Genomic DNA, 13,512 nt, shown 5'->3' on the forward strand with positions numbered 1-13,512 from the left:
GTAGAACACGTGTATCTATTTGTTCAACTTATTTATGTATCTACTTGTGCACATCCAAAGTTCAAGGGCATAGATATAAGATGAGACCAAATTTTAAGGCATATTCATATATTATATATGCCGTTTCGTAACTGGGCTTTCCACAAACAGCAATGGTATTATATTCAACAGTTAATTAGCCCTCTTGCTAGAAAATTCTGCTGCTTAAGGTCTAATATCCTTTTGCCATTTTTTCTACTTTAAGGATTAGACAGCTGGGGTTATTCAGTAATGCACATTGGTTTGAGATGGATCATTTATTTGCACCTCACTGTCCTTTCATATAGACAGGATGAAATTCTGTGGAAAAAGAGTTTTTTTCTTTTGAAAACAGCATTTATTAATGCATGTAATTGAAGTCAATATGCTCCTTTTTGTCATTAAAAAGTGTTCTTTGCCTCCTGATCTACAAAAGAAAGAGTTCATAGCACAGCTGAGCTAAGGTAGCAAATATGTAATCAGAGACTACAAATCGTAAGTTTAGAGTGTCTAAAATCTTAAAGCACGCGTGGAAGCATTGCATAGGACTCCGAATTGAACAATTCAGGCAAATTATCTACAGCATGGCGGAAAATGTGGCTTGTTGGAATCCAGGTTGAAAAATGGTTCCAACAAGAGTTTGAGTTGTATCAGCTAACACCATTTATCAGTCAGTGAGCTTCTTCTGATCAGCTACAACACCATTATCAGACACGGTAAGGTTCTTCTGATCAGCTAAAACACCATTATCAGAGACGGTAAGGTTCTTCTGATCAGCTACAACACCATTATCAGAGACGGTAAGGTTCTTATGATCAGCTACAACATTATCAGAGGCGGTAAGGTTCTTCTGATCAGCAACAACACCATTCTTAGAGGTGGTAAGGTTCTTCTGATCAGCTACAACACCATTATCAGAGACGGTAAGGTTCTTCTGATCAGCAACAACACCATTATCAGAGGCGGTATGGCTCTTATGATCAGCTACAACACCATTATCAGCGGTAAGGTTCTTCTGATCAGCTTTTGCAGAAATGTCTATTCTGCAGTCACTAGGAGCAGTAAGAATGTCAGAAATAAATTTTATCAACGAGCAGAGACCACCCAAGAAGTTATGATCAATGACACCTCGTCCTTCGTAAACATGAGCAAAGTCAATCAGCTTGATATGTGCACCTGGATTCTTTCCTTTCAATGCCAGCTCTTTTTCAAAAATCACCAGAATTGAGCAAGAATACAAATGGAATATAGTTTGATCCTCAAACCAAGCTTTCAGCTCCAGTAACTGAGATAAAATGCCAGTAGATCCGCCATAAACAGTTGATGCGAAAGCGCAGTCAGGTCTCAAATCCAAATCATTCAATGTGTTTGAAGAAACAAACCTTCTCAGGACTAACTTGACTTCCTCTGTAGAGAGTTTCTGAGCAGCTTTCTTTCCAGGCTTCCAGAATCCTAGTTCTTTGCTTCTATAGATTTGCAACCCCGATATCCTGAATCCTAATGAAAGGCTTGACGATTCTCGATCTTTTTTTAAGCACTTCTGAATATATTTCTCGGATGCTTCGGGTGCCCAGGTTCTTGAACCAATCTTGATGTCCATTATCGATGGATTGACATGACCTAGAGCAAGGTCTTCCAAGACCAAGTGAGGCAGCAAGCCAGATCCATCAGATGCTTCTACGAGCTGAGTTCCATAGAAGGTGGGGAAAAATCTTTGAATGTGTTCTGGGATCCCACTGTTAGTGGACAATGAACTATAGAATGCAACCTCATTGGCACCTCGTTCATCACCTTGCAGAGGCTTGTAGAAGCGTCCTGATTCATCCACGAGGGGACCAAGCTTCCCGATGCCCGCTTCGTGTCCTGCGACTTGATGTTGAGGAACCTTAAGCATCTTCACAGAAAGTGAAGCACTTCAGAAATTAAACAGAAGTGCAATTTTCTTGTAATCAAAGTCCCCGACACACAAAGTGTTTCCTGTATTGAAACCAAATTACAACTCTTATTAGCCACTTGAGAAAGCACAAAGTTCAACCTGAGTTAAAGAATGGGAAATATCTGAAGTTGTGGACAAATTTTTTGCTGATTCTCCGTTCACAACAATTGGTGTTATATTTACCAAAGAATAACAAAAGTTAATAGAAGCATTTAGTCAGGATTGTTTCTGGAACCAAGTTGTTACTTCGACAGAATAATGTTACTTGCAGTCTCCCCATACATATTAATAGGCAGCTTCTGCTACGCCTGCTGTTAAAAATAACTCCAACCACTAAGAACAACATGAATGACCAACGAATAACATCATTTCTTGAAACACAATTGTGACATTCATCAAACACATTCACTTCCTTACAATTATTTCCCCCCAACCTTGTGCTCAAACTAGCTAAAGAAACTACCTGAGGAAAACTAACATTCACAAAATGATACCAAACATGGCACAAATTCAGGGACATACTACATAGCAAATCAAGGATGATCACTAATATTTGAAAGTTTTCTTTTTTAGCTGTTCCTATCTGTCAGCACTCAAACTCTTAAAATAAGACGTGATCTTTAAGACAATTGTTAAATTAAGTCTTAGGCCTAACTCACACCCCAAAAGCTAGCTCAAAGGGAGGAGGATTGCCCAAGCCTTATAAAGAGTCCACCCATCTCATTAACCACCAATGTGGGACTTTTGTCATTCTTTAATAACAATACCCAAACTTCTTATTAAAAGTTAATTTATTCATGACGCGGACTCTATCCTGACTGGCATACTGAAGCTTATACAGATTACAAATGAAACAACAAAAAAGTACCACCACTTGTTGTCAGTTTACAAGTCCCTGAATGGAGCAAGAACCATAAGGTTTGATTGTTGGCAACAAAAACTTATCTTCTATGGTAGGCTTGCTTTCACCTGGTCCACCACCAACAATGATTCCACTATGGGTTCATCTACAAATGGATGGATGGATTTAAAAACTAGTATCCACAAGGACAACCACATATTTCCCATTTTGGATAATTCATTTCTAGGACAAACACCACATATTTAACCTATAATATATTTACACACACGAGTGAAAATAATAAAAGGATTATTACATCATGTAGAAAATAGTTAAATAAGGAAAAAGAACAGGAAACAAGTTAGAAATGCGAGATGCAAGCAAGCTTGAAGCCACATTCTTGTGGAATAACACGAGTAATTTGCAGAAATATGTTAGGTACATTCCCTCAAATGAATAAGTTGGCATATGTGAATCAAGTAAGCTGAATTCCAAATTAGTTTGAGTACAATATGAATCATTTGTATCTATACAACTCCATGGAATAAGTTAACATATATCATACGCATCAATATCGAATGAGTTAAACTCAGCTAAATGAAACATCCGTATCCATTTTGCTCTGCTGTACAAGCAGATTATGATAGAAAAATGTGAAAGAGGTCGTATGAAGAACATACTCTTCATTAACAAGTATGAGCACAAACTCAAAACATAACCATGAAAGCACTAGCCATTTTTGCATTTGAGAGGGTAAAAAGTAGTCATGCAATTTTATTGGGCCGGGAAAAACTTAAACCACTTGTATTCTAGTAAAGGTTGCAGTAAGTTTCACATTGCGACATGCAGAGGCAGATCCAGCACAACCTCAAACTTGGACAATAATATATATAGAAAACTTCAAGAAAAATTCAAAATATGGATATATATTTAAGGCATAATACATAAATAGACACTCAAACTTGGCCTCAACTGGCAGGTAACCATTCCAACTTTGAGAGTGCACATCTAAACACCTCAACTCAATCTCAACTGACAACTAAACACTCCAACCTATGTTGTTCGGACTCTCCAAAAATGTTAACGCACCTATGTCAGATTCTCCAAAAATACACTATTTTTGAAGAATCCAACACACACCCGTCAACATTTTTAAAGACTCCGATCAACATAGACTCCAACTCATCCTCCAACTTTTTGAGAGTGCATCTAAAATACTCCAATGGTCTCAACTGACAACTAAACACTCCAACTCGCCCTCCAACTTTGAGGGTGCACATCTAGACACCTCAACTTTATCTCAATTAACAAATAAACACTCCAACTTGTCCCACTACGTCTCATAGACACCCGATGCTAACATAGCACATAAACTTTAGAGGTATGTAAATGATCATGTTGTAGGTTGGGGTATTCAACTTACACAGTAGAAACGAGTAGAGGTGTCTAGACGTGCATACTCAAACTTGGAGTGTTAACTTTTCGTACCTGTTTATGTATAATCCCTATATTAAATAGAACATCCCCTGCTTTTAGATCTTGGATTGACCTCTAAAGAACTGCATAGCTAGATCACACCCAAAAGATTGCAGATCACTAAAATTTGTTCAAACAAAGAAACAAAATGTAACTTTAACATTAAGCAGATTTATGAATCTCATTTTTACCCCCAAAAAAAAAAAAAACAGATGCAAACAAAAATCCCATTTTCAGCAGTATACTTAGAAATAAAAATTGAATCTACCAAAAGTAAGAGCAGAAAGTGGAATCTAAGTAAGTACTTTTACTCTACTAAACATATATACAAGTAAACTACAAAATTTAACCAGCTTAGCCCATGTGCTAGCAACAGCAAGAAAAAAAAAACAAAAAGTTATAAATAAATTTAAGAATATACAATAAGATCAAAGATTGCAACTTTATGTCAGTATTTGTATTTGTTTCTCTTTTAGTAAAAAAAGAATCAAATTTTCTTGACCAAAAATCTGAAGCACAGCTAAAGAATTAATCATTCTTTCAAAATAAAAAGTTGTTAATAATCTTTAACTAACAAATAACATCAAAATTCCAAAAGAGAAAAATATTAAAGATTCAAAATCTAACAACTTTTAAATAATTACCTTTCTTTAAACTCCTCCAAAAAAGCAGTTTAATGTGTTCCCACAGACATTTTGCGGAAAGTCCGAACAAGGTTTAAATAGAAGTAGGTGATTATAAGGATTGGTTAGTGAGGCCTCATTAAGTGCGGTGGTGTGAAGATTCCTTTTTAGACACGTGTTATTTTTGTTGAGTAGCTCTAGCCAAGACGGTGTTTTAAAAGGAGGGCGTGTGACCGAACGTTTTATTTAGCATAGGGGTGATGTGTAAGCTTATTGGATTTTAAAAAAAAATAAGCTCATTGGATATTTAAAATTTCAATTTATAATATATATAGTATAATAAAAATACATTAATAGTTTGAAATAATTACAAATATGATTAAGAAAACTTTTAGAAAATAAAACTTTTAACATGATTATACAAATATAAATAATGTAATGATATAAAAATTATTATGAGATGCAAATCAACTCTAATATTTTAGCTTTCTAATAATAAAAGAAAATATATTATTAACATGTTATACAATTTCACCCCCTCCCCCCTAAAAGAAAATAATCAATAAAACATACTAGTATTATAATAAAACATCACTTTATCATGAATAAAAATAAAATTATTTTCAAATAGCTAAATATAAAATATGATAATTTTGAGACATATGACAAAAATATGAAGACCAATAATAAGTAATAAAAAGTAAAATTTTGTTATGTATTTTTAAAAGAAATATTTTGTAATATATAATTACCCTCACACTGTTTCAAAATAGTAAAGATGCATTATTACAACTTGTTATTTAAGTTACTCTCAATCTTCTTATAATTTGTATAGATTAAAAAACTATTAAGTATCATTCATTTATTCAAGAATTATGAGGGTCAACAATGTCAACTAAAGAATTTAACACATAATTTGTGTAAGATCTGTTAGGCGAGCCTCAGGAGACGAGAATTGGATGTTGAGTATGCTTATGGCGTACAGTCGGACGCTTAAGGCGTAAGTCTTACAAAACTAAGCCTCATACTTAAGTCTCAGAGTGATTTGCTAGATACCTGCCCGGGAGCAAGCCCCAAGGTGAGTCCCAATAGATTTTTTAAAACACTGTAGAGAATTACAACCATTTGAATTTAATCGATAAGAAAATGCTCATATAATCTTATATACACGATATTCATAAAACAGAAATAATAATAAGAATGGATGTGTAACACAAATCTCTACATTTATCATTTTTTTTAAAGATAGAATCGTTGAATTTCTTCTAAAGCCACATGCAATTAATAAATTGTAGAAACAACACTAATTGTTTATCTTTGTCACATCAATCTAAAATCCAGAAGAGAAAATGTAATTCTAGTTTGTACCGAGAAGATAGAAGGTGTCATCAGAAAGACGAAAAGACTAGTTTGTGTTGTCTACGATCGAAAGTAATACTAAACTTAGTGGTAAATACAATTACGAGTAAAATAGTAATTTTAATATAATATTATATTTTAAAGACCGTTAATTCAATAATCTAATACTAATAAATTAATAATATTTTTTCTATTCAATTTATTAGTTAAATTGATTTTTGCACACCTCTAATGACATTGTTTAGCTTAACACAAAACCTAAAAAACAAATAAATATACTTTCAAAATTTATAGTCTAAAATGAATCTTAGATATTTATATGATTATAAATTCTTATTTCAAAAATAAAAATAAATTAAAATTAATTTATTTATTTTTAATTATAAAAAAATAATATTCTTATAAAGAACACTAAAAAATAATGATTATGAGGGAGAAAGTAGCATTACTAGATCCGAACTCCTTAAAGGAAATTGGCTTTTTCTATTCCGCATGGCAGACAAGATGAACGTATTAAATTAATCCTCACTTAAACAAGTTGTCTTTATTCCTAAATATATAATAATATATTTTTTAACTTTTTGTTTTGTTTTTAGCAATTGTGAATGAGAAGTTAGCTCTCAAGAAATATTTTTTATTTTTTGCCTTCTTTTGACATAATCCAAAAGTTAACTTTTTATAAAAATATTAATGTAAAAGTTTAGGGATCTCCACAGGCAAATTATACATAACTTTCCGCAAGTTTGGTTTATGGATGTTTATTTTTTGAAAATATGGATATAGATTGATATAAAAAGAAATAGATGTATATAATGGTTTAGTTGAATTTCTTAGTATGATCTAACGATATAAATTGATCTTATAATGAAAGCAAAATAGCAATTGAATGAAGAACAAAATGATTGAGGAAGTATTAGATCTGAAAAATGGGCCTTCGTAGCATGATATAGCTAGGGGTGTACAAGCCAAATCGTAAAGTCAAATCGAACCGACGAACCAAATCAAACCAAAAAAAAAACCGATTTGTGGTTTGGTTTGGTTGGTTTGACGGTTGCAAAAAAAACCCGACTACTCTTGGTTTGGTTTGGTATTAAAAGAAAAAAAAGCCAAACGGAACCCAAACCAAACCGACATAATATATATATATATATATAATTTTATTTTATTTATAGATAAAAACTACTATTATTTATTATCTACTTTGTTAGTATATTTTTAGTTAATTTATAGTTATCAATGTTTATATATTTTATTTCAAATTTGGGCTTGTAAAATTTTGTACTCATGTGAATTTTACCGTCTTTTCAAAAAATTCTATTCATTTAACATTTTTTAAGTTTAGCTTATCACACAAGTAAGTGAAAATATATTTGATATCTTTTTCAAATACCGTATAGTTGTAAAACCCCAAAAAACTGAAAAACCGAAAGAACCGACTAAAGCCGAAACCGAAAAAACCGACTTTATGTGGTTTGATTTGGTTTTTAGATTTAATAAACAAACATAATTGGTTTAGGTTTTTTTTTTAATGAAAAATCAAACCAAACCGACCTATGTACACCCCTAGATGTAACACCTCGTATTTTTAGGCTATGATTTGAATCGTTCTACACAGGAGATTGGATCCGAATCCGATTAATTTGATTATACCTAGGTGAAAAGGTCAAGTCTTAAATGTGGTAATTGTGTTGAATGTGAATTAAGATTCAAGAAAATTCTAGCACAAAATTGGGTTAAAAACATCTACAGATAAAGTTTGTCATATGAGTTTGAGCAAGGTACAACTTCAAACAATGCTAAACAAATTTCTATCGATAAAGTTTGTCATATGAGTTTGCCCTAGAAATGCTAAATATCCCTCCCCCCCTCCCCCCTCCCCTAATAACTTTTTTGTATGAATATAAGATATGATCTTCTTAGAAAAGGATTACAATTCTCATTCCACTTTAATGTAGACATTCTGAGCATACAAACAGGAACAATTTTAGCATAACAGTCTAAGCTAGCATGATATGGAGATAACCAACTCATACCAAGATCACATAAGTCAATCTTCAGAATGTTAGTCTTGAACCCCATTCTATTAAGTCAATTTTAGTGGTTTCAAATTTTTTGGAGGTATCTCCTACTGATATGTTTGGTATGCCTCCGGATAGGAATATCAATTTCTGCATAGGCTTGGAGTCGGGCACTTGTCCAATATCTATCTCTCCTTATTGCATGACCCGATCGAGTTGAGGAAACTCAAGACTCGGCATCAAGAGCTTCTAAAAAAGGGGTTGTTCGTCTTAGTGCATCGCCTTGGGATGCTTCGGTGTTGTTTGTGAAAAAGAAGGATGATAATATGAGGATGTATATAGAATATAGACACTTGAATAGGGTCATTATCTAGAATAACTACCCCTCACCTTGCATAGATGCTCTTTTTGACCAGTTGTAGAGTATTTCGGTGCTCTCAAAGATTGACTTAAGGTTAGAGTACCATCAGTTTAAAATTAAGCTTGCAAATGTGCGTAAAACAACTTTCATGACTCGATATGGACATTTTTTAGTTTTTTAGTGATGTCGTTTAGGTTGACTAATGCACCAACAACTTTCCTTGTGATTCCTCCAAGAGTAAAGAGGAGCATGCACAGCTCGTGGTTTTGTTAACTATTTTTATTTTATTTTATTAGAGATATTTATTTTCTTTCATAAACAAAACGATTCTAAATACTCCTACTAAATAGAATCGAATTACCGGAATTTAAAATTTAAAACCGAAACCGACCAATTAAATCGAAAAACTAAAACCGAAATTATAATAAATTCAATTTGGTCAATTTTTTCGATCTGAACCAAATTATCCCAGCCCTACGAGCCACCCTTGTTGATTTTTGATCATATCGTGGTCGTTATTAAAATTGTGATGAGCTCTTGACGTCCAGAGACTTGATGTCTTCCTTCATTATTTTATTGTCTATATTTTGAATTTTTGTTAGACAATGCAAACTTGTTATATATAGCTCTATTCTTGTATTTTAGACGCTCTTATATTGATGACACCTGATTCGACATTTGATTTATGTATATATTCGTCTTTCTTTGTCACTTTCGACCCTTTCCTACATTTCTCTTGTCAAATGTTAGTTGTGTAACCAAATGGTGAGGCTTCCCTCCAAACTCAAACCTCCAAAACCCAAAACCCTAATCTCTCTTCTTACATCTCAAACTCAAAAATCACTTCACCACACATTCTCTCCATCTCTTTTGCAAACCCATAAACTCTTCAACCATTTCACCCAGATCCTCTCTCATGCCATTACTTCAGGCTATTTCACAAACCCATTCATTTCCAGCCAACTCCTCCACCATTGTCTTTCAAATTCTGACTTCACCCTCACTTTTTCTCACACCCTTTTCACTCAAATCCCTAACCCCAATGTCTTTTCTTGGAATTTCCTCATCCGTGCATACTCCCACAGTTCATTCCCCCAAGAAGCCATTAGTCTTTACAATCAAATGATGCAGAAAAGTTTGATTCTTGATAATTTTACTTTCCCTTTTGTACTGAAAGCTTGTGGTAGATTGGTTAGTTTTCATAAGGGTCTTGAAGTTCATTGTGTGAGCTTGAAATTGGGGTTTGAATTTGATGTTTTTGTGCAAAATTCTTTGATTTATATGTATTTTCAATGTGGGGTTGTTGAGTTTGCACAGAAGGTGTTTGATTTTATTCCTGATTCTGTTCGTGATGTTGTTACTTGGAATAGTATGATTTCTGGGTATTTACAAAGTGGGTGTTGTTATCTAGCAGTGAAGGTGTTTGGAAAATTGTTGCGCGAAAGTGATGTGAGGTTGAATGATGTAAGTATTGTGAGTGCTCTTACAGCTTGTGCAAGAACTGAGTTGCTTGATGTGGGGAAGAAGATTCACGGGTTGATTGTGGTCTATGGAGTTGTAATGGATGTCTACTTAGGTTCTTCTTTGGTTGATATGTACACGAAATGTGGGTGTTTAGAAGATGCTAAAACTGTTTTTGACAGATTGTTAGATAAAAATATAGTCTCTTGGACTTCTATGATTGCAGGTTATTTGAAATGTGATATGTGTAAGGAAGCGATAGAGTTATTCAGGGTGATGCTGATGGCTGGGGTTATGGCCGAACCTGCCACAATTGCTTGTGTAGTTTCTGCATGTGGGCATTCAGGTGCACTGGATCTTGGAAGGTGGGTGCATAATTATAGCGAAAGGAGTGGAATAGAAATGAACCTTATAGTGAAGAATTCTTTGATTGATATGTACTCTAAATGTGGACTTGTTGATAAAGCTCTAGAAGTTTTTCATTCGTTAACTAATAAGGATGTTTATTCGTGGAGTATGATGATTTCTGGGTTAGCTATGAATGCAAGGTCTGAAGAGGCTTTGCAATTATTTTTACTAATGGAAGGATCAAGAGAAGTATGTCCGAATGAAGTAACGTTTCTTGGAATCTTATCTGCCTGTAGTCATGGTGGATTTGTTGATGAAGGGTTTTACAATTTTGAGAAAATGACTAGGAGATACAAATTTTCCCCGGGGATTGAGCACTATGGTTGCCTGGTTGATCTTTTGGGTCGTGCAAATCTTCTGGTTGAGGCTATGTATTTGATTGGTTCCATGCCCATTCAGCCGGATGCTGTCATTTGGCGATCCCTGCTTTTTGCTTGTAGTAGACACGGGAATGTAGAGTTGGCCGAGGTTGCTGCCAAAAAGATTAACGAATTGGAGCCAGAGAAGTGTGGGGCACATGTACTGTTGTCTAATGCCTATGCCTCTGCATCTAGGTGGAAGGATGTGAAGATGGTAAGGAGGAATATGGGTGCTGAGGGAATCCAAAAGCAACCTGGATGCTCTTTTATTGAAATAGATGGTTTTGTTCATGAATTTCTTGTTGCTGATAGAACGCACTGTCAGATTGACATCATATGTTATACACTTCTGGCAATGAATGTCGTTCTAAAATCAAGAGCACCTGAGCTTGTTTTCCTGGATTTCTTAAATTAATATGAGAACATCCCCATTATTGCGTGATATCACCCCCTCATGTAAGTCCACCGACTCATTTCTTCAGATAGAAATGGCTAAGGCCATAGGTAATTCGTTATAATATCTGCATTTGTTGAGAAACTGGTATCTTGAGGGCTCCGTATTCTGTTAAGAATTTGGCAAATTCTTCTGGAAGAATGTGATAATAGTAGTATATGTTTTGTTAAATGTAAGATGTCTGAAGATAGGCAGAGATACTAAAAGAATACTGCTTGAAGGTTCTGTATTGTGTTACTAATTGAACAAATTCTTCTGGGAAGAGTGAGAAGAGTAGTATATGTGGCTATTGCATGTAAGTCGATTGAGGACAGAGATGATTGTTACTAAAAGAATACTGTGTGTATCTTACATGGTTTCTTAATAATGAATCCCTGCATATGTTGGTCCCAGGTTGGACGTTACCTTCCGGGAACTGTGGGAAATCCCATGCAAAATCCGACAACGCATAGTTTCTACCTGGTTGGGACTCAAGGTGCTCGTGCTATGCTGGAAGTATGATGCAGGCCTACCTACAGCTGCTTAGCTATGCTCAAGGTGTTCCATGTGTAAAAGCCCATATTATGTCAAAGATCAGCAATGGATGGAACTATTAAGTAATGCCATCCAGTAGCCAGCCTTCAGTTACTAGGTACCACATCAACTTTTCTGGTCCAGAAGACGTATATGCTCGAGTTACATCTAATTATTATTTTTCATTTAAGCTCACTGGCTATGGACTGCAGAAATCTTTTTGCTTTAAAGCTAAAATCTTTCCCACAAGTTTTCCACGGAGAGGGGTTATTTGCCACCAAGACACCCCAAGAATCCAGTCCAGGACCACCCAAAGAGAATGAAAAAGGTATCTGCTTTACTTGTTCACTCAAAACGTGGAAACATCGAGCATCCATACAATGTGGATAGTGTTTGCACTTCGATTCGAAGTTCTGCTATCTAAGACGAGGACATGGGATATGGAAGATACTTAAAATTCCCAAATCCTCGGCCACCTCTGTACCCTGCTATATTCCTGATGATCCTGTGATATCCAGGACGGAATTCATTCATAATTTGTTGAACAACTCAACACAGTATATCAATGGATTTGCTATATCTAAAGTTCTAAACCATAAATATCCTCTTTTCATTTCAAACTTATTATATGCTAGTACAACTAAGTACTAACTATGAACTTGGAATCATTCATTGCTAGAGTATTCACAAACTCATAATCCATACAACTTCATCAGATAACATTCTAATCATCATCAACATACTGAGTGAATTTCCACTAAGTGAGATCTGGAGATGATAGCATATACGTAGTAGACCTTATCACTACCTCGTGGAGGTAGATAGACTATTTTCGAAAGACAACATTCTAATTATCAATGCAGCAGAAAGAAAAAAGAGATCTAACTGAAAATCTTACATGGAATATATGGGGAAAAGTTCTTCCTTCAAAAAATTCGTAATTGAGTTTATTAAATATTTTCCTCATATTTAATACTTAATTGAAGCAAGCAGAAATATGACCGATATTTGTAATAACTAATCTAGTACCCTCTTCATTCCTTTTTAGTTGTCATGTTGCATTTTCGAGATTTAATTTGACTAATTTTCAAAGCTAAGTTAGATTGCATTGTTGTCATTAGGGTTGTTCATGGTTATGGTTAAAAAACCAAATCGAACCGCAATCCAAATCAAACCAGTTAAAAAGAACCGATATTTGGTTTGGTTTTGGTTTTACTAAATGACAACCGCAAAAATAACCAAATCGATAAATTAGATATATAAATTTTATAATTATTTATATATTATTCATAAATAAAATATAAATGTTTTGTTAAATTTTAATTAACCTAAGTCTTTAACTTTACCATTTTCTCAAGCCCAATACTTCAATTTTAGCCCAATTATTACAATCCCCAAGTCCATCAAAATTAGGGGTGGGCATTCGTTATTCGGTTCGGGTTTCTCAAATTTCGGGTTTGGTATTTCGGTAATTGGTAGTTTAAAGTAGATATCAAATACCAAAATTTTGAATTTTGATTTGTTAATTCGGAAAATGGTAAATTAAACTTCGGTTTGGTACGGTATTCGGTAATACCGTATTGAAATTATAGCCAATTGTATTACAAAGTTAATACTATTTCTCCAATTATTTCTATTTTATTTGAAGTGGAGGCACGATATAATAGAAGATCAACAAGTAAAAA

The 13,512-nt window shown here is 34.2% G+C and overlaps 2 protein-coding genes across 3 annotated transcripts; one reads left to right on the plus strand and one right to left on the minus strand.

The window, feature by feature from the left end:
- Window positions 1-415: 415 nt before the first annotated feature.
- Window positions 416-4,970, minus strand: IPMK (inositol polyphosphate multikinase). Of its 2 annotated transcripts, none has more exon segments than NM_001401712.1 (2): window positions 416-1,995; window positions 4,916-4,970. In NM_001401712.1, a coding segment is annotated over 1 exon segment (1,227 nt). In that variant the 5' UTR covers window positions 1,913-1,995; window positions 4,916-4,970; the 3' UTR covers window positions 416-685.
- A 4,406-nt stretch (window positions 4,971-9,376) lies between these two features.
- Window positions 9,377-12,418, plus strand: LOC102590405 (pentatricopeptide repeat-containing protein At1g08070, chloroplastic-like). Its single transcript, XM_006346562.2, has 2 exons — window positions 9,377-11,316; window positions 11,708-12,418. Exon 1 carries the CDS (start codon window positions 9,395-9,397, stop codon window positions 11,273-11,275), a length of 1,881 nt encoding a protein of 626 aa, XP_006346624.2. The 5' UTR covers window positions 9,377-9,394; the 3' UTR covers window positions 11,276-11,316; window positions 11,708-12,418.
- The last annotated feature ends 1,094 nt before the right edge of the window (window positions 12,419-13,512 follow it).

The sequence above is a fragment of the Solanum tuberosum genome, unplaced genomic scaffold (assembly GCF_000226075.1).
Source record: "Solanum tuberosum cultivar DM 1-3 516 R44 unplaced genomic scaffold, SolTub_3.0 scf00078, whole genome shotgun sequence".
Classification (NCBI taxonomy): domain Eukaryota; kingdom Viridiplantae; phylum Streptophyta; class Magnoliopsida; order Solanales; family Solanaceae; genus Solanum; species Solanum tuberosum.